General features: G+C 34.1%; 2 protein-coding genes across 2 annotated transcripts; both read right to left on the reverse strand.

Annotated features, from left to right (window-relative positions):
* Nucleotides 1-4,844: 4,844 nt before the first annotated feature.
* LOC149794960 (protein mono-ADP-ribosyltransferase PARP15-like) lies at nt 4,845-7,233 on the reverse strand. The gene is made up of 3 exons (XM_089964014.1): nt 7,055-7,233; nt 6,473-6,644; nt 4,845-5,861 (listed from the first exon to the last, which is right to left on the reverse strand). Exons 1-3 carry the CDS (start codon nt 7,211-7,213, stop codon nt 5,581-5,583), a joined length of 612 nt encoding a protein of 203 aa, XP_089820140.1. The 5' UTR covers nt 7,214-7,233; the 3' UTR covers nt 4,845-5,580.
* Nucleotides 7,234-12,708: 5,475 nt separating this feature from the next.
* Nucleotides 12,709-20,382, reverse strand: LOC149794961 (E3 ubiquitin-protein ligase MID1-like). Its single transcript, XM_089963738.1, has 2 exons — nt 19,293-20,382; nt 12,709-12,785 (listed from the first exon to the last, which is right to left on the reverse strand). Exons 1-2 carry the CDS (start codon nt 20,380-20,382, stop codon nt 12,709-12,711), a joined length of 1,167 nt encoding a protein of 388 aa, XP_089819864.1.
* Between the last annotated feature and the right edge of the window lie 6,150 nt (nt 20,383-26,532).

Consider the following 26,532-nt stretch of genomic DNA (forward strand, 5'->3'; position numbering starts at 1 on the left):
GACAAAAAAAAATTATTATCTATGCCACAGTGGCTTTGTTGGAGGTCAGAGTAGCATCATATTCATTTAGAACCAATTTTTTAAAAAAACATGACACACAAGGCATCAATCTGTATTAAGCCTCAGTAAACTCCAAAGCAATATCCACACAAGATACCTTTAAAGAATATTTGTTTTAAATAGAATCTGAAATACTCTACATATTCATGGTAAGTTGCTTTTAAACCTATTTATACCATTTCACAAAGGGTTCATCAAAACCAAAAAATCAACAGACCCCACAATGTCTTGGAAATTCTGCTTATGATAGATATTTGTCAGTGTTTGGATTCAATATATTTCAAAGCAACACTTTTACATCAATATAGAAGATAATAAAGTAATAAACTCAACAGATACACTTTTAAAAATGTCTTCTGGCAAGATGCATCTATCTTTCGATATTGAATGTCATGATGATACTCTAAACAATCTTTTAAAAAATATTTTGGGATGTCTTGCATATGAAGTTGATTTTTTTTACTTGCTAAGGCAATGGTGTTAAAAAAAGAAATTTTTTTAAACCTCAAACCAGAGGTTTGTTCATAATCTTGATCACATAACTGCATGAAATGCAGATATACAACAGCAAGCCCATGGTAGATAAAAGAGAACACAAGTATTCTCTTGCATGTGATTTTCTTTTACTATTCTAACAATGGCATGATGACTGAGCATTGATTTACTAAAGAAGAACCAGTTAAGCAATTTACCTATATTTTAAGTCATTTTTTGACAACACTGACCTACCCTGTGGCACAACCATTTAGCAAAACTGTAAAATATTTTATAAAGGACAACAAAGTTTTCTTTCTTCTTTCTTTATGTTGCTTTGAACCAGACTACGACTAATTGGAAATGAACACTGCAGACATCTTTCAGCAAATTTTATTTGTCTTACTGATTCACAACCATTATCAGTCATGGTAAAAAGAATAATTGGAAGATAGAGAAAGTACTGAAGATATTATATCTAAATTTGAAGAAAACTGGTCTGATGTGTTTTGGAATCATGAATCTTTCATCAACAAATCTGAACCAAAAATATCCAAATTAACACCCACCCATCTTGTGATACTGTCACTCTAGATTTATTAACTATCAGATGATCACTGTATAAAACAACCTTTCCACCTTTGACCTTTGGTCCACCCCACTGCAGGGAACATTTCACTTCCTTCATTAAATGTTTGTCTATCCTGTGTATATCCATTAAATGTTTATGTCTACCCTGTGTCTATCAATTAAATGTTTGTCAATCATGTGTCTATTCATTAAATGTTTTTGTCTATCCTGTGTCTACCCATTAAATGTTTGTGTCTGTCCCACATATATCCATTAAATGTTTTTGCCTATTCTGTGTCTATCCATTAAATCTTTGTGTCTATTCTGTGTCTATCCATTAAATGTGTGTCTATCGCATGTGACTACACATTCTATGTTTGTGTAATAAACCATTTTAAAAAAGTTGAAGATGAAGCACTTCATAAAACTTGCACCTTGATCCTTTACCTTTTTGATCTAACACCCACACGGATGATCCACACACATGTATATGCTCCATGTATACAATAGTAAATCAAGTTCAAAGTCTGATCCTTTCATCAATGGATGTATGATGCAAAATGTTTCATCCTAAAATCTTAATCCAAGTGACCCATGCGACTTCTTGACACTTTCAATAATTTACAAGATAACAGCAGTCATCAAGTGATAAATAAATAATTAGTTAAAGGTCACCGGCCACCTATATTGTACAAAGGTGTGATATTATTATAGTTATAAACAAAATGCATTGGTTATGTATGCACACCATACAAATGTTTAATTAGACTTAAAACGCTGCTTCATAAAATGAAAAAATTATTCAGCCATCTCCGTAAACAATTGGAAGTTTCCGCATGCCAAAACTGGATATGACGTACATTTATCCCTTCTATTCAACCAAGTGCCTAATTTCCCCATGTAAATGTCTATGTGATATAGCGTACGATTGTGCTTTTGTACAGCAAATATGGTGCACTGTGTTGCATATGGATGTAACCAAAAGAGTGATGATGGAGAAAAAGCATTCTTTCGTTTTCCAAAAAAAACATTTTTGCCAGAAAAAGTGTATTTAATCTGTGGGATCGAATAAGGGAGTGATGGGAAAGTTGTATCATTTATGCCGGATTATAATGAATTTGGCCCAAAGACATTTCAGCCCAACTTGAAATACAATTCGGCCAAACTTAACAATAGTTTGTACGTTCTTTTTCTTCAACAAAAAAGTAGATGCTATGTAAGATATGTTTTAGGGAAAAAAAACTAAATTTAAACAAACTTTTTTGATATTCTTTAATAATCATGCTTCATAACATACATATTTATGAGAGAAAACACAAACTGACATATCTTGCTTGTTCTAATTAAAATATTTATATACATTTTTTATGCAAACAAATATATGCATTTGCACAATGACATTCTCAATTTAAGTCTTCTGGTCAAATTATAAATTATCATTTATACAACAAAACTACGTAACAGATAATATTCTACATAATATGTATACATTTTTCTAAGGGTAGTATACATGAGATATTATAAAAAATATACTTAATTTTAGGCTTCATAGTTTATATTGTTTTATTTTTCAACAAGAAGAAGCGTGTACTTCATCTTGTAGGGATACATGTACGTCATTTACGGTTGCGTCCTCTATAGGTGGAAAATCGCAACTAAGGGGAAGTAACAGCATTTTACACTTTTATTTCGAGTAATTAAATTATTATTTTTTCTTTAAATTTGATAATTCTGCGAGGATAACTATTTTTATTCATGTAATACAAATCTGATATAAATAGGAAAATGTTGGAATATGGCCGGCGACCTTTAATTAATTAAAACTGGACATACCTATGTAAAAACAGATAAATTAATGAACTTCAAAATTATACAATATGCATATCCACTACCGTCTTAATTGTTGACAAGCAAAAATATTTTTTTGACAATTATAGAAATAAAAGACTAGTGCTAAAATAAATAAACAAATCAACTGGATTTAACCTTAATACTGACATAAATTATGTGTTTATAAACAAAATGTATACCTGCAGTGAAAAATACATTTCACAGGCAGAGATAGCTTGTTATGTATTGGATTCCTGATATCCAACTGAAAAAAGGTAACCTGATTTTACTTTTATCAAATTTCTCAATTAAAGTCATTTTTCAGTGCTTATATTTTCAAAGTTTATTACATGTGTATTATAATAAAGGTTTGACATATTACGTGGGGACACAAAATTAAGGTCAGAAGTATAAATTACACTGCTGGAAACTTTTTATGGACAGAAAAAGTTCCTACAAGTCTCAATTTAATTAAAATATAATTTATCCCTTTGTGTCCTGGAATTAATCAATTGTTTTAAAATACTAACAGATGTGAGTGTTAAAGTGATACAAATCTGACCAAAAGAGAACATAACTCATGAGAAACTGTTATTCAATCTTTTTAGTATTATTGTAAAATTACTGCCCTAAATAATGTTTATGGTATTTTTCTACATTCGTTTGTCTTTATAAGTCACTAAAGAATGAAACATTGAGGAATTAACATGGTGATTTTTATCAAAAGCATTATCTACTACTGTTTCAACAATTATTAATAGAAAAATTTTCAAGGAAAATAACTGCTCTCATGTTTGATCATTTACCTAAATATGATTTGCCTACCTTGATATAAAACTGACCTGAAATACCAGTGGATTGATACATTTTTAAAACTAATTTTAATAAGATCATACAACTGATTTCTATTTTTAGTAATACTAACTATAATTGATAAAAGTGAATGGACATCATACCACAGAAACTGATGGACTGATATAACTCCTAGTATTAATTTCCAGTGAAAACTTAGTAATGTTCAACAAACTATAGACTTAGATTTTGTTGATAAAACTGTACAAAACGTTTATATACATTTACATGGTATTTCTTGTAACACAAGTGTATACATTTATTTGATGATAAATTTTCATGTACAGATTTTTTTCATTAATCGTAGCTACTGAAATTCAAGTCTTATTGGTGAATTAATTCATTTACAACTTAAAAACTATCATCTCCAGACTGCAAATTCCAAATTTTTAAAAGTTTACCTTTATGCTTAAAACTAAAAACAAATTTAATATTACATTCTTACCTGACCTTAAGGCTAAAACTGGGAAACACAAGGCCTTATCTGCTATGGTCAAAAGTAATATAAAGAGTCAATAATGTCTGGCCCATCTGGAGAATTCAATTTTCATCTCTTTGCTGCTTCAAGTTATTGTGGTAATCTGTATGATAATATGTTTAGGAAACTGAAATAGTAATGTCAGTTCTGGTGCTTATAACTTCAGCACACTAAGTACTTATTAACATTTAGTAGCCTTAGGGTGACCTACTTTAAAATGTTTGTGGCCTTGTGGCCACAAAAAACTTTAGGTTGCCAAACCCAAACAAATGGGTTATCTTGGACAATGAGAGCAGAAATCAGTTGAGTCAGAAAATAATTGCAGAAGATTTTAGATAAGGCAAATTAAAGAGCAATTAAGAAAGAGCATTTGGCTATTTTTCTTAGACATACATTGTAACCAGGGAAGGCAGTTTTTTTTAAAAACAAATATATGACAAGGCATTTCGATTTCAAAGAGTTCACATTATAATGATACCTTTTAAATTGCATCTATGGGCGAAAAGAGCCACCATCTTCTTTAACCTAATGGTAGTCATTACAAATCACAATTTGGAGTTTGCCAAGCTATCCAGGAAATGATTCCAAAAATCTTGTCAAAGGCCAACTAAGAATCACAAACTAACTTTCATCAGGCAGATTTGGAATCAATCCAATAATCAGTCTGGAGTCGTTCTAGTAAGGTTTACTTTTACATCAATAGTCTGATATAAAAAAAAATCCAATATTGTTGGCAAATTTGCTTTATATATGAAGGATTATTAATGGAAAATAACTGATCACATTTTTCCTCAAATTCAATATTGAGCATTAAATCCAGTAATTTATCTAAGAATGAAATCAGACCCAGAGTTAGTATTTGCAAACACTTTTTTCACTTTTTACTTTTACAGTTTAATCTCACTCTTAGCTATAAGCATTTTTATGTAAATAATCTATTTCAAAAGATAAATGTTTTCAGCTATACAATTTCAAATAATGCTCAAGCACCACTGCTGCTTTTCAAGTCGTTATTTCAATTCTAACATGAAAATGAAAATGAAGTTTGTATTGTGTAAACCATGTTTACCTAGTATTTCAGCATGGGAATGTCATATTAACTATTGACTACACACTCCTATGATGATGTCTCACTATAATAAGTGTAATATTTAGTGACATGCATCTCCAAAAGCAGTATCTAATGTGCAAGACAAATACCTCTTTCTCACCTTGTGTTATACTGGGTGGTAAAGCAGATTCCTATTTGGATACATGTTTCCAATTTTTACCTTTATAAAATTGTTCTCAAGAAACACATCAACTGAGAAAACTTTTTAAAAGAATGTAATATGGTATGTAGGATAGGCCTGTGTATCATGAAATATGACAAACATTTGGGGATTGGTTGTACTGTCTGTCGTAGAGTCATAAGTAATGTGTGGGTAACGAGGGTCCTTGGGAGGAAGAACATGAGTCCCTGCTCCAGCAACTACACTATCCCCCGTCAAAACATGGGCCAGGTAAATATGACGATGTCCGCTTTCATCAGGATTACAATAACCACTAACGGAATAGGAAGCATTAACAGCAAAGTAAGTGCCAGCACCATGGGAACCTAAATAAAAGGAACAAACTGTTAAACACATTATCTCCAAAATTACACATGCACAAATGAACAAAATATTGACAATGTCAGTGTACTCTAGTTCAAGATATTTTAAAATGAGTGCCCATGCACATGGGTAAAATAGTGAATGTACAGTATGAACAATGGTCTTTAAATATGTGAATGATATTGTTAAAACCATAATATTTTATCATACTCATATAATACAAGTTGTATATTTCAAACAGTACTTTGAAAAACAAGAATGCTCAAATATATAACAAAATTAAAGTTCACAATGATAGGTACATGTACTTTATATCCACCCAATTAAAATCAGATAACTTTCTTTAAATCTGACATTTTTAATTGTTATCTTTAGATATTTCTTTCTGCAGACATAGAATATTGTTTTGTACATAAACATACATGTGAACCAACCATATAACTGGCATAAAACTGATGACATTACATAATGGCAATTAAATACCACCTTTCAATTGAGAAGCAAACATAACAAAAAACTTGATTCCTCAAAACAAGATGAAAGGTCTAAATAGATACTACAGTCTAAATAGATACTACAGTCTGAATAGATACTACAATAATAGGACACTTACAACTTCCAACATAACTCCTGTTGAATCCATTGTTACTGATATTTGCAACATTGGTACTAGCAGTTCCATGCCACAGTTCCTTGTCATTTGCCACTCCTTTGTTCTGTGTCTCCATGTGCCTCTTCTTTGCCTTGTACTGCAGGTACAGGGTCTTGTTCTGCACTCGTTCTATCTGTAGGTTATATACATGTAGTTTTATGGAGAATGTTTCATGTGTTCAATAAGTAGTATGAATAAAAATCAAAACTCATGAACAGCAATCAAATAAAGGAGATCTTATAAAATCATAAAATCTTGTTTACATTCACCACATCTGCACCCAAAGTGCATCATGTCTGTGTAGATGAGAGTACAAAATGAGTGCATTGATACATCAAACCTAGTGAACAAGGGTGTAAGATAGAGGTCAAGTGAATATGTTGTATTCTTTTTAATGTTTAATTAGGTAGACAGTGAAATTATTCATATATAATCATAAAACCAGTTTATGTCAATTCAGAGCTGCAAATAGACAGGTAAGATTTTTTAAATTTCACTGAAATTACCACAGCTATGAAATAAGGTCATCTGACCCAATATTACCTGGACCACAGTATGCCTAGAACTAACATAATTCATCGGACTCCCATAATGAATACCATATCTATATGCTGATGATGCAAGAAACTTCTGAGAAACATCCTTGTACTCCTTATCACCGGGATTCAGGGTAACACATTTCATATTTTCAGTGGGGGCCATTTTGGTCCAGCTTCTTGGGAAGGACAAGTCACCTGCAAAATATGACATCATAATAAATATTTCAAACAAGAGTATAAAGCAAACAGTTCCTTCATTATTGTTGAATGTATTCTATTTTGATAGTTGCACTAATGGATCAAAAGAGCAGATTTAGCTAAAATTAAATCAACCCAAATTTTCCATTCATGGATATAATACAGAAACTTGTTGCTGGTTTCATTACCTTACTTTGTTCTAGAGTTGAAACATCGTCATTGGTTTTCAATAACAACTGTGGCCAAAACCATTTTATTTTGTAAAATATGTTTCTTTGCTTTAACTGACGATGATATTCTCTGGTACATTATAACTACATTTACACATTATCTACTGATTCCATAGAGGTTGGTGTATCATTTCTATCAGTAACAATTGCCGCAAACTCACTCCTTGGGAGGGCAGCTTGTAAACAGATTAAATGTCATACATTTTTTGTAAGGTCATTAAATGCATCGAACAATCAATCATTAATAATTTGAATCAGGAAAGTGTCATTTATATCAGCAATTGTTTTCAGTTCAGTTTAACTACAGAAAGAACCTGTAACTTTACTCTGGTGGAATCTAATATTACAGCAAAACCAATTTTATTTTTCTTGTTCTACCATCAAAACAAAACAAATACATAGAGGAATGTTTTGCAAGATCAAATTTAAGCAGTTCTTCTAGCTCAATCGCTTTTTGATTACATATACACAGGATAATGCAAATAACCCTTTTGAAGTCTATTTTAAGTATTCTTGCTTTGTACTGAGTACTTCATCTTTCTTTAACTTTCTGTTTTCACTGATGCATGAACCTTCCACACAAAATTAGCCGACTTCAAGCATTCCATTAAACTCATTCATCATCGCCATCTCTCCATCCTCTCCTCTCTCTCTCTCAACAAACTGATCAAGAGATTTCTACTTTTATGGGTGCAACAACACCTGTTAAAATATTGAACTGTGTACAGTCAGAATTACTCTTAAACTGTTCACAGATGAATTTCATACAAGTTGTCTTTCAAAGTTCACGTGTTTTTTCTTCCTGATAACACTTTGAATTTTCAAGGGAACAGAAAAGGAGAAAAAAGGGGGGTGATTAGAAACTAATACTGATTATATAGTCTCTTTCTCCTTACTTATGCCTATAAATTACCAAAGATCCAGTAAACAAGATAACTCATAGATCTTTACATTTGCTTTTATATATTGCCATCATATTTGACATGTGGCAGCACATTTAACTCTCATATTTTATCACATCCATAGTTTCCATATATTTCCTCCACCGTGTCTTGGTAGGCCTGCATCATTAATCCTACTCCATGAAAAATATAACTTATCAAAATCTCTACTGCAAACCTCCAACCATTCTAAATCAGTTAGAAAGAAGGGACTTTAACCAATACTTTAATTCCATGCATACCTCCATGGAATCCATTTTGAGTCATGAAGATAATACACTGTTATGAGCAAGCCAAAAATAGAAGAACTATGGAAACATATTTAAATACCAGCCGTGTAGGTTCCTTACTCAATACACTTAGCTCAACCTTTTCTGCATCATTTTCTGGCTTTAGTATGTCTGATATACATGAAGATAAGAGTCACACTGATAATCCCATGCAGGAATCCATGCAGGTCAGTAATGTACAGAGTGAAAATAAAAACAATGTTACAGATGATGATTTGGAGTTATCCAATATAGCTGACATTTATCCAGAATTCTTGAGGGTCGAAATAAATAAAATACAGTGTCAGTGTACATAGAGATACATACAAGTTTGAGATTGTAAAACAGATATTGGACTCAGAACCTTGCATGACTTTGTGCAGTTCACATGCTCAAAATAGTACTATCTAAAGAACACAATAGAAAAACACTGTGACAGCTAAACTGTATAAAACAACACCAGTAACTAGATGTACTACAAAAAATGAAATGGTTCCTACAGTCTTTGACCTAGATGACTCAGGGAATAAAATTAACACCCCTCCAGAGTGTCAGGCAATTACATACTCCATCAATCAAGACCATTACAGTGATGGCTTAAACCTTAATAATTTCTCCATGAGTGTACATCAAAAAAACAATTAGGAACTTGGTGGCCCAAATTGAAAAATTAAAACAACTGTTACATCATACTAAGTCAACACTGGGCAGGATTAATGAGCAAGTAACCTCATGTGATACAGCAATCCAGACAGTCTCCGAAATAGCAACAATGTCATAAGCTCAGACACAGACAATCCCAATACCAGCCAAAATAAAATGTAATATGACCATTCAAGTAGCAACTGATACCCAAAGTAATCCTGCATTGCAAACAACAGTACCCCCTCTCATTTGTGTGTCACACCTGCAACAGCAATAAGACAACACCGTCTCCAATGAGTCAGTTGCTACATCACCAACTGCATTTCCCATAGCTCAGTCAAATGTGACAGCATCTGCTCAATGAGCTCACACAACTAAAACAATTTCAGCACCCTTCATCAAAGAGATGTGTCTGAAATACGAAGCAGAATCCAACCTACCAGACACTGTGGCTTGTGTTAATATACCGAACATTGGTCTTAGTGACCACTATCTTACTTTTTGACAAGAAATATTAACTGCAAGAGAAATAAGATAGATACACACAAATCTATCACTTACAGATCATTCAAAAATTTTAATGAACAACAATTTCTCGATGACCTTTATAAAGTTCAATGGAATATAATCAAAAATATGACATAAATGAAGCGCTGATGGTGCGCACTGATTTATTTAAGGATGTAGTCTCTAAGCATGCACCACTGAAAGTACATCGAGTAAAGTATGAAATCCAACCTAACTGGCTTACTACTGAAATCCAAGATACTATGAAAACAGGGGACCAATTTAAGGCTATGGGAAACCATGCACAATTTAAAGTATGGAGAAATAAAATAACAAGTACGATTAAAAATCTAAAAACACTTATTATCGATCAGTGCTTGAAAACAAAATGAGCAACACAAACTCCATTGGGAAAGTATTCAATGAACTCATTGGGGGAAAACACAAATATCAGACAAATAAAATTCACTCGCTTGTGGTTGACACCATAGTCACTGATGACAATGACATTGCAAATGTTTTCAATGATTTTCATAACCTATTCATAAGTCTGGTTCTAAGGATGATGCTGATGTCCATCAGTCGTTCATATCATATTTAACAAAAAACTTGCTGTTACACCCTAATCAATCAGGCTTTAGACATAAACATTCCTGTGAGACTGCCTTGATCTCTCTAATTGATAAATGGCTTCAAGCACTTGACCAAGGTAGAATAATAGGATCAGTATTTGTATATTTCAGGAAAGCTTTTGACATGGTGGATCATGAAATCCTTTTGAAGAAACTGAAAATCTACCAATGTGATGAAAGCACAATTAGATCATTTGTTTCATACTTAAGTGAGAGGATACAATATGTTTATATAAATAATGTCCTGTCTGAACAGGAACAATTAGGTATGGAGTACTACAAGGCTGAATTCTGAGTCCATTGCTATTCATAATATTTATTAATGACCTACCACTTTTATTAAGGGACTCAATTTTATCTACAGATCTCTATGCAGATTACACAGCATTGTCAGACATCCAAAACACAAAGCATGAACTTGAAATTTCATTACATGATGCCCTAAATAAACTGGACAACTGATGTGCATGCAATGGCATGGTGGTAAATACCGGTAAAACTAAAATATTAATATCTCAACACAGTAAAAAAGGACAAATCTTGATAATGATGAACTATGTCTGACATAGAAGGATAAAAATTTGCAAATGGTCTGTCATGATAGACTACTTGGTGTTTTGGTAGACAATAACCTATCATGGACTGAACATATCAAACATATCAGTACAAAAAAGTTAATTCAAGTGTATGGCTTCTCAGTAGGATAAGACATTTTCTCCCTAAAAGGCACAGAAAAGTATTTTATAACAGTTACATACAACCCTATTTAGACTACTGCTATACAGCATGGGCTAATTCAAATGATACAAACACAGCAAAGGTGGCACATCTTAAAAAAGAGCATTTGGACTAATATCAATCCAGAAAGAAAGCAAGGAAAATTTAGCTGGTAAGTTAAAAATATTACCTATCAAAGACCGAATCCAGTTAAGAAAAGTCAAATTAATGTACAGGATATCCAATAATAGTGCTCCTGAATATTTACAATCACTATTCCAGTATAGGCTACCTGGTAATACTCCCCACCTGTGATCCATGTCTACCAAACAGTATCAAATTCCCAAACCAGATAAGGAGTTATTTTAAAAAGTTTCCAGTACTCTGGAACTCTGCTCGGGAATAGTATTCCAGTTGAGATTAGAAATGCACGCTCTATTTCCTTCTCATAACCCAATATATCCAGTGGCTTCAGAGATGCGGTTAAAATAAATAAATTCCTTTTTATGAAAGCCTCCAGGTAAATTAGTTCTTCAGAAAATTGTGTTACCCTCATTAAATAAAGTCGTTGTTATTATTATTATTATATTCTTCCTAATAATTCTGAGTTGCACAACAACAGATGAGAATGCCTGGGAAAAAATATTATTCAATTGAAAGATATCTGGCAGTGAAACAAATGTCCTTAAGACACGGTCATTAAACAGCTGATCCACACAAATATCTGAACTGCACTAACATAAGAATATACCATCAATTGCTAGTCTACTTGACTTAAAAACATCCAAAACCATTAATGTGCCATCCACGTCTTTAAATGTCGAGAGTACAATACAGACCATTACTTGGAGTATGTTTTATACTCTACACAGCAGGACATAAACTACTACTTAACCATAGTATGTAATAACAAATATAAGCCACACCAAATTTTAGAGTGTTGTAAATATTGATTACAGTAAGTACGATAAACTGATGAATGGCTGTCTCACACACCAGATCCAAGTAGTAAAGATATATTTTCACTGCTTTGGACAAATAAAGATTTAGATGAGACATAGTAGCACAACAAACAACATCTTCACCAATATATTAGCTTGAGCGGGCGAACATGAGTCAATAGTATTCATATAATAGATAACGGTTTTCATGCAGATGACTATTTCCTAGAATGGCAAGATTTTTTACATCGCTGCCCTATTGCCAGGAAATTATATTAGTTCACAAACCAATCTGATGTATATTTTAATTTTTTCAGAGATTTTCAGTGCCCTATGAACCAAAACAGTGCATGTTGTATGGATAGTATTCATCTCATGCGAGATATTATAGACATTTGTCCATGATATAATAATGTTCACATCATTTTAAGCGGTGTAGTAGATTTTGATATTACAACTAAGAACATCCTTAATAAAGTGCTTTTACTTGCAGTTGCCTCAGATGTGATCATGATCCCTCTTACTGGCTCTAGAATCATGTTGTACCCATCTGTGCACACCTCTCTGCTTTCAAATATTTAAGAGACACTTTCTGTCATCATTGGTCCATCAGAATCAGAACTTTTTTCAACAGCAGTCAAATCATCATCAGAGGCTAAATAAAATTTAAAACAAGAATGTGTTAAAAGGCAAATCACTTTATATATATATATATATACATGTATATATATATATATATATATATATATATATATATATATATATATATATATATCCTTTTCCCTTTGATCTTTTATGTACTGGTATTTTATTTTCTTTGAAGAAAAAAACGACGAAGAAAAAATGTAAACAGAATTCTGACTGTTGTTTCATGGAAGTTCCATATGAGATGATTGACTAAGCTGGGTTTGATCCACATTTATGCTTACCAGCTGGTGTCCATACTTGTGTATTTCAGTGTTTTGTTCAGTGTTGGAGTGTATTTCGGTGTTTCCAGTAACCATTTTTTGTTTGCCAATAGAAATAAAGTGTCTTGCCTAAGAAATCTTTGGACGATGTGTTCCATGTCATGAATTTTTAAAGGATTTGAATAATTATGTACCATAAGTTTTTAAGTATTATAAAAATCAAAGTGTATCACATGATGAATATGATTAATGGATTTCTTTCTAAAAGAAACAAAAGTCTAAACAAAACTATATTAACTTTATGTTGCACATACTAATGTGCATGTCAATATTGTCATGTAGGCATATTTACACAAATTTAATATTTGTTGCTGATCAAAAACTTAATATTGTTTCATCCAAGTCTTTTCAGTCCTGATTGTTGAATGCTCTTCACCTTAATGGTCATCAAAAAACTTACAGATGATATTACAGATTGCTATGGACTTTTATAATGGTGCTAAACTGGGTTAAACAAAAATTGGATGTTGGTCTAACATAACAAAATAAGAGAAGTACCATTGTTTTTCAACACTCTCAGCTTTCACTGTGACATCACAGAACATGACATTTTAATCCAGTTTGTACTGGATCACACCTTCAGGCTGACCTCATGCAAAAATGTCCACATATTGTTATATATATTTAATTTGCATTCTTTCTTAGTTTTCTTTTTTTTAAATTATTTCATTACACGATATTGTAATGTAACATTGTATATTTGACTTGACCTTGTCCAGAAATAAGTTCACTTTCTACCTGGCTGGAATTATTGAGTTTGGTTTTGTAGTACGATTGTTTTTATCTTTGTCTTGAACTTTGGGAATTCCTTATGAATTGCCAGGTCTACTTGTTGTTTACTACACATTTTATATTATAATTTTAGTAACAGACCACCAATTATAGCTAACACTTTATTTTGTAAACATTACAAACTTTCTAGAAATTTATTTTCCATTAGGTAATATTTTATATAGAAAATGTTAATTGTGACCTGAGGTCAAGTGGAAGGCTATATAGTCTTGTTACTAGAAAAATTATTCATTCGTGCTTAAGACCTAGCATAATTAATTTGTATTAATGTTGTGTTCAGCAGGTCATTGGGCTGGAATTTATTTCTTCAAATTGTTTAATTCAAGTGAATTTTCTCTTGAATACAGAGTGCTCGTTAAAAATAATATTCTTGGACTGAGGCATTCACTGGGATTTATATTCAATTCAAATCTGGAATTATATTACTGTGTTTCAACAAAAGACCCTTGGTACAACAACACAATACAGGCTGCCAGAAGCACATCAATACCTTCATCATTGGACATAATTTCGATTTCTACTAAAGTTTATTCGAACTTTAAATTATTAAGACTTGCCTCTGTCATTCTAGGATTATTCTGGGATTTAATTATCAATACTGTGAGTTCTTTTTTTTTTATTTTCACTTTGTATTCTAGGGAAATAAATTATTTGTTGAAATTCACAATGTTGGTTGCTTTTCACTCTATTCCGTTACTTATTTTGAGAGCATCAACTCATAACATTACTTTAACATTGATTTTGACATATGTAATTTTATACCAATATTGAAAAGACTATAAATTAAAACTAAAGCCTAAAACTAAAGAAAGATCCACACTGAATGCTAACAAACATGTTTTACAGGTTATGTGGACCTATGTTAAAGGCATTTAGTATCAGCATCACCACAATGAACATTGTCAAACAATTGGAAAGCATTTCCGCAACAGGGTCAATCAAGAAAATTGTTTTCAACTGAAACTATTATAGAACCTAAGACATGCAGAAACTGCATAAAGCACGTATGTACAAAGACTATTAGTGATTAACCAAAACTCTGGCACACATAGAGCTGACATCTGATAATACAAGTAGGAAAGCAAACCACGATTTCCCCAGACAGGTTCACCAATGGTTTCAAACAGATTTTATTACAAAAATAATGCACACGTGGCAGTTAAAATCTTCAGGTCACTGATTCTGTTCTTATACACAAGTTGCTATTTACATACTATTGTTTAAGTTTCGAAACACAAATTTGTATGTTTTTATCATCAAAAGAAAACTTGCGGAAATCGGCTAATACCAATAGTTGCTGTAACACATCTGCTATAACTTAATCGGGAAAGGGTTAATGTTCAATCAGCTATTAAAATAAACATGCCCGTGAATGTCCAAGAGTTTGTTTGTCATAGCAATTGAAATCAATGCGAGTAATTTGATGGCATGATGCCTGCATTTCGCCTTCAGATACAACATAATACTGTTAATACCTGGCTTAGGTGTGGTAGCATCTCAAAACATACAGTTACTGAATGTACATATAAAAAAATCAAAGGACGAAGTCATTTTTGCTTTTCTAACAGAAAAAGGCTAAGTTTTCATTTTTTATGCGACTTAGTCGCCCAATTCACCTGGTAGTGTGACCTCTGCTTTACATTTCTCAATGCTCATGATCAAACCTATATTTATCAGTACAGATATATCCTTGATACAAGGAATTTCTGGATCAAAATGAGCTTGAAACATTAGTTTCCTATTCCACACAAAAGAAGCAGGTGTTAATTTCAATAAAGAGTTTTCCAAACTTAAGTCTTTAAAATGACTGATTTTCTATCAATAGAATATACAGATAGCCCTGTCATACAGTCAATTTAGCTGTACATGGCCCACAATGTAAGGATTTAAGTGATGGGGACGTGCAACCGGACTGTGGTGACTTTGGTGTAACTAATCTTTGGAATTCATAAATATTGCATAATCTGGACCAAAAACGTTCACTTCTACAACCACAAGAAAAGTATGAACTGCAACAACTATTATTTGAACATGAGCACTTGTTTCCAGATGTTCCAACATGAACAAATAAAATCTATCATGATGCTGAAATTGTAGACTCCACACCTGTGAAACAGCATCCAAAATTGTCTCGAACAGGAATGTTTGAAAAAAGAAATTCAGTATTTGCTGGAGAATGATTTCATAGAACAACGTAAACATTACTGGGGTTAACAATGTGTTCATGTACCAAAGCATAATACTTTCAACATGTGCAATGACTATAGAGAAGTGAACAGTGTGACCAAACAGATTCATTTCCAATGCCAAAAGTCAGTGGACTTAATATAAAGTGATGCAGTCTGGAATGAAAGGTTGACATTGTACTTTTCAATGTTTAATGACCATGATTACATCTAGTCTAGATAATTGTGATCCTTACATCTGTGATGAAATCGTTTATGATTACACCTGGAATGATCACTTGGAAACCATCTGGAAAGTCTTTAATTGACACTGTGATGCAAATCTGACAACTAATTTAAGTAACAGTAAGAGGTTAAGGTCAGGGTTATCTGCAAATTCCACATGACAATCACTAAAACACAGCTGATGCAATTTTTGGATACGGCTGGTCATTATCACAAATTCTACTCCAATTTTTCCATAACTGCTGAACCACTGACCAAATTATTAAGTAAGAAAACCAAGTTTCATCGGTCTGAAAAGAGTCAGGAAGCTTTTGATAAGTTAAAGGCTATACTGAAGAGTGCACCAGTTCTTTCAGCTCCAAATTTCAGTTAGTCATTTAAAATGTGTGTTGATGCCAGTGATGGGGTTGGTAGAGAGTTGCTTAAAGAAAACAAAAATGGTTGAGATCATCCAGAGTACTAATTGTCTATAATAATAATTCAATAAGCATCTGAGAAATTATTCCAAGATCAAGATGGTATGTTTAGCATTGACATTGGTTTTGCAACACTTTTAAGTGTATATCAGTTCTCCTAATCCTCCGATTATTGTATTCACTGATCACAGTGCCCTTACTTTCGTCAGCAAGAAAACAAAATAAGAGATTATTAAGGTGGACTATGATGTTGACATCAGACACATCAGTGGAAAAGATAATCTAATTGCAGACGCACTTTCATGTTCATAGAAGTATTATTTTACTTCCTATATATTCTGTGTCATTCATAAGACCTCATCTCATGTAATTTTTAATCATATGTATATCTGACTCGATCATATGTATATCTAACTAATGTGTAATGTGAAAGCTTTCTTGTACAAATCAATCTTTTTCTTTATGACGCGAGGTATTATGCATATTTAATTTGTAGTGTTTATTGTCTTTTCATCATGATTATATGTTATGTATATCTGTATTCTATACTTGACCTTTGTACAAAATCAAGTTAATGGTGTAACTGACGTGACATTTATTTTGTAAAGAACATAATGCATAGCTAATATTTCACTATGAGTATCGACTAAATATTCAGATTATTATCAAATGTAAATAAACATATTTACTTCTGTCTGAAGGTAGGATATTAGCTTTTCAACTGGAAACCTCTAAACTTGTTGGCAACTCTGAATGTTTTAGAGAAGAGACTGACCTACATCCTAGTGCTATTACTGTGTTTTAGCTTTTTATATAATGTTGTTTACTTTAAATATTGCTCATTCTTGCCTATTGTTGTGTGCAGTTTTTAGTTTGGGTGGATTTATTCATTCAAATTATGATTCACTGGAAGTACAAAGTGCTCATTCATACTTCTTGGACTGAAACATTAATTTGGAATTATAGTGAATTCAGACAATGACATTTTGGATTATATTATTGCGATACATTAAAAGACTATTAATACATCACCACATTCAAGGCCATTGTACATTCCAGAATACAGGCACATTACTACATTACTACATTAAATATTGGAACCCACTTGGAATACCAAAGGAATTCAATTGGATCACACATTTGGACTTGTGATAGAACGTTTAGGTCTATTTGGGACTTAATTCACAATACTGTAAGTTCCTTTTTAAATTTTCACTTTGTATTCTAGGAAAATAAATTATTTGTTGAATTTTACAAAGCTTGGTTTTCACTCATTTCTGTTACTTTACGACCACAGAGTCATAACAATATTGTCTCTATTTTACATTTATAACTAGCATAAGCTCTTAAAACTTTCTGTTAACTAAAATGTTACTTTCATTATCTCACGGCCAGCAAAACCCGTATATATTCTTTGTATCTTCAGCCATTTCCATTTCTATACTGTTTCCCATTCTTCCTTCTTCTCTATCAGTATTGTGTGCCCTGAAAGGCCAAATCTCATGACCAAATGAGGACATCTTTTTCACGTTATTATTCCTAGGCAATTTAATGGCTGGAATGGAATATAGGACAGTGACCAGTCCTATCCCACAACCATTCATTCTCATAATCATCCTCTCTTTAGGCCACAACTAGTTCTATATTTCACATTTGGTTGTCGAATGGTTTCTGTCATCAGATCCTATTCAAGATCTTTCAAGTAGTTCTGAATTCGCTAGTGCAAATTAGGAAAATCAAACTTATGCTCAAATCTTGAAGCTTTTACTCTTCATACAATTCCTTTGAGGGAAAACTGAATAACTGATCTTTAAGAATCTTCTTAACTGGTGTATCTGTACTAAAATGCTAAATTTAAGTAAAAGAGGCAAATACGTTTAGGACTTGAATTGGAATATCTAGAACAAATGGCAACCTCTTGTTTCTTTATGATCCACATAGATTAAAAATGAATGCCTGCATATCTTAAATGTTGTTTAAGACCATTTCCTACTGAAAGCAAATTAATGGCTCAACAAGACAAAAGCAATGGAAGTGGAAAGAACTGGGTGCTTCTTACACATGTTCTTCTCATTGCATACTAGTCAGATCAGGATTGTTTGCTAAATGGGCCTAAATTTCATATCATAAACAAGCACTTGCAAGTTCACATTTTTTCTTGCAGCTGTAACTTCACTCACCTCTCTCTCTCTCTGCTCTTGATAGTTATACATTTCCTATGCTGCCGATTCGAAGCGCAGAATAGTTACATATATAAACCACTTCTTAAACAAAATATCATTCTGCTTTCATGATGAAAATGACAACTACCTGCCAAAATTGTCACCTCCATCTGGAAATCACAGACATAAGCTTCAAATGCTTTAATATCTATTTCAATTCGTTTTATAATTTGTAAAAAATATAAAATGTTTTCACAACTGTTAAACATTTTGAATTAAAATATAAAATAACATTACAAATCTCAAATATACATTTCAAACATTCTACAATATCTTCATGGATTATATAAGATGTCTTACATATATATTTTGTCAGCTGGTATCAGCTGAAATTAAATTGATATAATGTGTACCTAAATCTCTTGGTGTAGTCAATTTGAATGATATTCCTTCATCCAACATTGTCTGTGTCAGGTTTAAACTCACTTCGTAATTGTGCTGGAAAGGTAGACAAAGTTTAAGTTTGTTTTCTGCCATTGTTATCTTTGCAATCTGGCTGCCAGTGATCTTTCTCAGTGAAATAAAATGTTTGTTCATTTGTAGCCTGGCCTCAACTTGTCTAACTTCAGAATACTTGTCATGGATAGTTTTCTCGTAGTATGCAAGCTGCTCTTTGATTTTGTGCAGCATTACTAAACTGTGATGCTTGTTACCATACTTCACAACTGCACTAAGGAGGATTTGAGAGTCTCTCAAGGCTGCTTTCAAAGACTGACAGCGCTGGCTTTCATTGAGTCTTTTCCGTGACTCTTCTTCTAACAAAGCTTCTCTTTCCACTGAAATTTTTGACTTTGCTTCGTTTAATTTTGCTATTAACTTGTCAATTTCATTTGTCATATCTTTAGTTGAAATTTCCAGTTTCTGTAAAGTTTCATTATTTGCTGCAGTATATTTGTCAAGATGACTTTCCAGTTGTTTTATTCTTTCTGTCATCTCCAAAGGTCCTTTGGTATTGAATAGTTTATCAGCATGTTGCTTTAATTTAAGTATTTTTTTACATCCTCTGTGATGATCAACTATACAGGCTGAGCAACACATAGATTCGTGTGATGCACAGTAAAACTCGAGATCTTTATTCAAATGGACTGTGCAAGTTATACCTAAAGCAAGACATAAAGCTACTGGGTTGTCGGCAGTTTCATCAAGCGTGAGGAATGTATGTTCCCGTGAAGCTCGGCTCTTACGATGTGCACTATAACATAATTCACACAAGGCTTCTTTACAAGTGGCGCAGTAGGACTTTGCGGCAATGGACGTACCCTCGTATACACATGGGTCACATATCTGGTCTACTTTCGCTTTCATTGTTGGTAACAACGACAGCAAAACTGCATTTATTGGGAAATGTCCGACCCATTGATCTACAGACATATCAAATAGTGGCTTTGTTACAATCTTCATGCACACGGGGCATTGAAATTGATAAAGTTTCTCTTCCGACATCGTTGAATTCTTTATAAATGTCTCCAAGCATTTCTGACAAACTGAATGTAAACATGGAAGTAATTTCGGTATATTATATTCCTGCAGACAAGCCGGACACAACAAATGACTTGCACTTGTTGCCATGCTTCCACCTGGCCTAAAAGAATTAAAGGCCAGCTCAGTACAGTGCAAATTCAGTCTCTCATTTATGTGTGACCCTGATCACTTTGATTCCGTTCAATTTTTTAACGTGACTAGTGAATACTTGTAATGACCATCAGCGAGCGAAATAAAATAGGTGTCGTGTTAATTTTCTTCTCCTGCAGAAGTTATCCTACCGAATGCACAAGACAGGGCAAGGCCGACATATATATATATATATATATATATATATATATATATATATATATATGACACTGGTCACAATTGCAAAATATGCTCAGTAGGCTGCATACATATTGCAAGAAGTGGAAATTAAAAGTGAATATGGAGGAAGAAATAAAACAAGGGTGACTATTTTGCAGAGGTGGCTATCTTAGAAGTTACGAAAACTGGTATTATGGCCATACAGACGTAAAGATTGAATCATATATTAATTATTTAGGATACATATTTTCTTTTAAAAAATGCAGGGTATGTGTACCAGAAAACTCAAAGATATCTAGAATTGTTGGGAGATAATATTTTTGTTATATAATCACTATGCTTAGAGTGGGGAACTTGCCAGTCATAGGTAACACAGAAAGATATGCAAATGTTTTGTTATAAAGAAAGATTGTGTCAAATTTGTAGCGTTAATATCGAAAATGAATTTCACTTTATTACTGCTAGCAGCAGAGAGGGTGAACAGACCACATAACCCGAGCAAAACGCGTTTTAGACAAAAACAAATCCGTGCTCATATATAGGTCATACCACTTCTACAATCATGTTTGTTCCAAACAGGATTATAGACAAACCCTCTCTGCTGCTATTAATTTATCCAAATATTTTATCAAGACCTACACGATATCTTGTTCTAGCATCATGCAAATTTATTGTTATAAATCCATGCAGAGTAGCTTGCTCTCGTGAAAAGAAATTTCTGAATTTAATTATATCCATGTCACCGCTGCACCAAGTTTGATGAATATTTCTCATCGTGTGTGTATCAATTCCATTAAACACAACTAAAATATTACAGTTGTCTCTGATCACTTTTGGTATTTGTGTATACCGCTGAGTAACATAGATCACATCTGTACTTTTATGTCTGCCACGAGAAAATATCCTGGCTGGATTTGTTTGTTTGTCTAGCATCACATCATAGTAGTGAATAGGGATACTCTACGTACAATGGGAATTAGCATTACAGACCCCCCTTGGGACAATCTACATACAATGGAAATTTAACATGGCGAGAAATCGTGGGTCAATCTACGTACAAGGGGAATTTAACATGGGAATAAATCGTGGGTCAATCTACGTACAAAGGAAATTTAACATGGGAATAAACCGTGGGTCACTTTACGTACAAGGGAATTGAATATGGGATTTTTTTTTTTTTAAAAAAAAGGGGTAGGCAATTGAAAGGCTATCTCTTTTCGAGAAATATGGCTGGCCCTGAAAAGGGCCTTTGGGTTTTCTTCTTCTTCTTCTGCTTCTAATTTCTTCTTTTCCTCCACCAACTTCTTATTTTCTCACCTACACTCTTTTTCTTCTTTTTTTTCTCCTCCTCTTCTTTCTTCTCTTCCTCCTCCTCTTCTTTCTTCCTCTTCTCATTTTCTTCTTCTTTTTCAATTTTTTCATTCCATGCTCTCATCCTTATCCTTTCCTCTTCATCCTCCTTCTCCTCCTTTATTTCTTTCAACAGATCACTGATGATTACCTTCATTTTTCGTAAATTGTTTATCTCAATCTTCACTCGATGGGGACTATAAGAGTAGTGATCCTCGTTTAGGTTAACCAACATTTGCTCAAACATTCCTAAATTGTCCAGGACGTTTTGCAATTTTTCCATTTTGTTAAGGTGGTTCGAAGCCATCTTCTTTTTTATTCTTTGCAGAATGGTTTGAACGACGAATACTGTGGGTTCTTATACGAAAAGCGAGGACGTGATGGAAAACATCCCCCAAGACATAAAAATTGATCTTACCTAGATCATGACCGAACAACGCGCGGACGTGAAGGAAAACATCCCCTACTTTCTCATTTCATATAATAAAACCAAAACTATACTCTCCACATACGCTAAGAAACAATAAAGAAACTACTATTCACACAAACTTACGTCAACTGTTACAAACACAAACACACAAACACATACACTCCCACTATCAATCAGGAGTTAGTGTTTATATTCACACTACTCTACCTACACACATTGGCAAATTGATGGTTATTTCTTTTCTAGAGTATTGGGGTAGCCCTGAAAAGGGCTGTTTGTTTTTAACTTCAGAGGCCCTCGTTAATGGTGGCACCTTCCGGGTCTGGCACCACAGACACAACGCCTACTCCAATCATTGGTCCAATTGACTGAAGTTGTTGGAAGAGCTGACGGGGGGTGAGTGGCTTCACTATCCCACTCCTCCGTTTGCGGAATAGTGAACACTTCTTCTTCTTCCCTTTGTCTTCTTTGTCTTCTATTTCTCATTCGAGGATGAACAATTGGTCTCCTTACCTCTTGTTGTGGTTGTAACTGTGGTGCAGTCATTGCCTCTAGAGGTTCCATCACCCAGGGCTTCACCTCACATTTCTCTATCATTAACACGTGAGGCCTTATCCGTCTCTTTTTCTCTTCCTCTTCTTTCAGTTTTCTTTCTTCTTCCTCTTGTTCTATCCTGGTTTCTTCCACAAGGGCCTCTGCAGCCAGCTCATTCAGGAGGCATCTGGCATACTCCAGATGCATCTGAAGTTCTATCAGTTTACTCAGTCTGCTGCTCATTCTACTCCTTTTTACTGTTGAACAATCAACAAGGGTAGCTAAACTGTCCAGCGAGTTTCAATTTATACTGAAAGCGCGGACGTGAAGGAAAACATCCACCTAAAAAACATAAAATTGATCTTACCTAGATCATGACCCAACAACGCGCGGACCTAAAAGAAACACTCACTCACTTTTTTATGCTACCCATCACTATTTTAAAATTTTTTATAAATCACTTCAATAGACTATTTACATACCCAAAGCAATCCAATCTAACCCCAAATATACACCTCAAACACCAAAAAAAGACATTATTTTAATCTACTATTCACACAAACTTACGTAAACTCTTACTAACACTAACACACAAACACATACACTCTCACTATCAATAAAGAGTTAGTGTTTATATTCACACTACTCTACCTACACACATTGGCAAATTAATAGTTATTTCTTTTCTAGAGTATTGGGGTAGCCCTGAAAAGGGCTGTTTTTTTTTTTGTTTTTTTCTTTGCTATGGCATTCTTTTTTAGTTTCTAAGAATGCGATGTCCTCTGATTATAGACTTTCTGGCAATAGGTCTGCTTCTTCGGAAAGAGAAGAAGAACTCTTTGGTGTCGATACGACAATCGACAAAGCCTCTGTCAGGTTCAGGTTGCTGCTGTTGTTGTTGTTGCTGTTGCTGCTGCTGTCTCTGAAGTCTGTACTTCTCTGTCCATTCTTCTTTTTCCCTGTTCATTTCTTCTCTGAAGAGTTCTTCTATCAGGTCTTCAGTGACTTTTAACATTCTCACATTCTCTATTTCTTCTGGTTTCGGTATCAGACTGTGTCTGACCCTATGCAAATTCACGTAGGCTTCGTTGAGCTTAGCTAGTTTGGAGCACATCTTCGTAGGAGGATGAGTCGACAATGGATGGTTAGACTGGAAACAACCCCGGTTCTTAAAGTCAAAGCGCGGACGTGAAGGAAAACATCCCCACACGGTTTTCGAGCCGCAACGTTCAGTGAGTGTCATGAGAAGGATAGTAAGAAATGAAAGAGCATCAATCCAACATTCTTATAGCTAAACAAACCACAAAGGCATTTTTTTCAAAACACAACATTTTTTATTCAAAAATCACTTAACACTAAACAACAACTCTAACATATTTTAAACAATAATCCAACACTATAACATCAAACAATTTTTTCAAATCACAAACATTTTTTTCTCAATTGACAATCTACTTTAAACAGGGCTGACAACGTTGTGAATGAAATTGTGATTTCCACTGTTGGAAATCATTAGGCCATTGATGGACACTACGTTTCCTAGCTTGAGACAAAATGTAAGCATAATGGTCACAAAACCATCGATCTACTTTCACATCGTTTCTAGCAGAAGAACGAGGATCAAAATGAGTCACTAAATGTTCTAAGGAATAGCCCAGGCTGCGATGATGCAGAAAATACACACAGTACTGTCCACACACCAAGGAATCCGTGCCTTGTAATTTCACGTTATTGAATCGGGTAGTCTGAGCATTTCTTCTCATAAAGTCGATGATATCGTCTTCCAAAGGGGGCAATCCATACGAATCGAAATATTCCACACATCCTTCTTGAGGAAAGTAGACGGCTACCCAGTGGGTTCCTGGGAGATGACTGTCGTCCGTGTTGATTACGTAAGCTTGATGGTCTTTAGGTTTGCGATGAGGGAGTTCATCTTTAGCACAGACGACAGGATTCCAAGAAGCCGTATACGAACTGTGGTTCAAAAGGTAATAAAGTTCCCAGGTATCCATTGATTTGTGTGTGTTTTTTCTTCTTCTTCACAGGTAATAATACGTCGTCAATTCGATCCTGACTTTTTGCTTGAAAATGTCTGACGAATAAACGGTTATTCGTTCTGTTTCCTCACTCTGATTCAGGAGAGCTTCGATACGATGGATCTCTTGAGTGGTTAATGGTGGACAAGAATGTTCACGCAAGTCTTTATACCACTGATGCAACACGTCTTTGTCCGAGATGAGACTCCAAGCATCGTCCAGATACTCGTCCAATTTTTCTTCTTGACTTAACATCAGGCATTTATCGTGTTGAATTTGACTGGGATGATCGTTTTGACATCCATAGCAATCTTTCTTGATCAATTCCGTTATTTTTTCGACCAAGTGTTTGGCAAAACAGGAGACTAAATGGGCTTCTTGTTCTGGCCATCTTGATTTCATCATGATCACTTTTTCTTTTTCCATGGTCTCCTCACATTTCATGTCCAAAGTTTCTTCACTAGGTAAAGAAGGATAACAATCTTCCATGGTTTCTAGTAATCTAGAATGACTTCTCTCAAACTGTTGATTTCTATGGTGTTATCGAATTCTGCATACAGGATGACGTTCAACGTTGGATTATCTTCAGCACTGGGGTCTTTGATTGCAAACTGAATTTCCACACGAATCAGGCCGGATTTTATAGGGTGGAAATGTCCCTCGTCGCTGCCTTGGTCTGGAGTGAAATCGAAAGCCCACAAAGCGTAGCCTCCTGCATAATCTTCGTACGTAATGCCGTGACTGGTGTTGGTTCCTAACTGTCCGGTAGCTTCATACAGGGACAAGTACGACCTCAAGTAATTCTTCTTTTTAAAGTCAGGTTCGAAAGGTCGGGTACACAAGGTCTTGCCATCGCGACTGACTTCGATCATGGACACGTCAAAGTGTTTAAAGTAGAAAGGATTTTTAGCGATAGCTCCGTTGAAGGCTTCATTCTCGACGATACCAATGATTAAACGTTTGGGTAGCTGTCCTTGGAACAAATGATCTTCGATCATGGATCGCTGTCCTTTGGGAATGGTGAAAGTTTTCACTTCCACGCGTCGTATGGGATACTTGGCGGTCGTTCTGCTCAACGTCTGACTTATGTCGTTTCCCACTTTAGGTAACACTTCCACACGGCGTACGTAGAGTCTGGCTTCTTGGATTTTGGTTTTGTACTCGTGAGCACTAGCCAATAAATGGAAAGCGGTACTGCTCCGATTCAGTCTCAGGCAGACATTCACCCCGTTGAGCAAATATTTTTCTTGCAACCACATGTCCAAATGCAAACGGTCCATCAGTTCTAAACTCTTTCCATCTTTGATTCTGTCTCTTCGTTCTACAAATCCCGCATTGTGTTCTTTCTTTGGAACAATTTCTAATTCTTCAAACTGACCTTCATCGTCACCTTCCCATACCACACAGGCATTGAGATGAGTGTTCTTGGCGTCTATTCCGTACGTCAAGAGA

Source organism: Sinohyriopsis cumingii, chromosome 7, assembly GCF_028554795.1.
Source record: "Sinohyriopsis cumingii isolate HCF-2022 chromosome 7, ASM2855479v2, whole genome shotgun sequence".
Classification (NCBI taxonomy): domain Eukaryota; kingdom Metazoa; phylum Mollusca; class Bivalvia; order Unionida; family Unionidae; genus Sinohyriopsis; species Sinohyriopsis cumingii.

What these genes read in the sequence shown, in the direction of transcription:
- LOC149794960 (XM_089964014.1), bottom strand. Translation starts at nt 7,213, where the DNA reads ATGGCCCCCACTGAAAATATGAAATGTGTTACCCTGAATCCCGGTGAT. An exon ending in CTAGGCATACTGTGGTCCAG is followed by an intron (nt 6,645 to 7,054) that starts GTAATATTGGGT and finishes TATAACCTACAG; the next exon opens with ATAGAACGAGTGCAGAACAA. An exon ending in CAGGAGTTATGTTGGAAGTT is followed by an intron (nt 5,862 to 6,472) that starts GTAAGTGTCCTA and finishes CCTTTTATTTAG; the next exon opens with GTTCCCATGGTGCTGGCACT.
- LOC149794961 (XM_089963738.1), bottom strand. Translation starts at nt 20,382, where the DNA reads ATGTCGGAAGAGAAACTTTATCAATTTCAATGCCCCGTGTGCATGAAG. An exon ending in GACTACACCAAGAGATTTAG is followed by an intron (nt 12,786 to 19,292) that starts GTACACATTATA and finishes AATTTTATTTAG; the next exon opens with CCTCTGATGATGATTTGACT.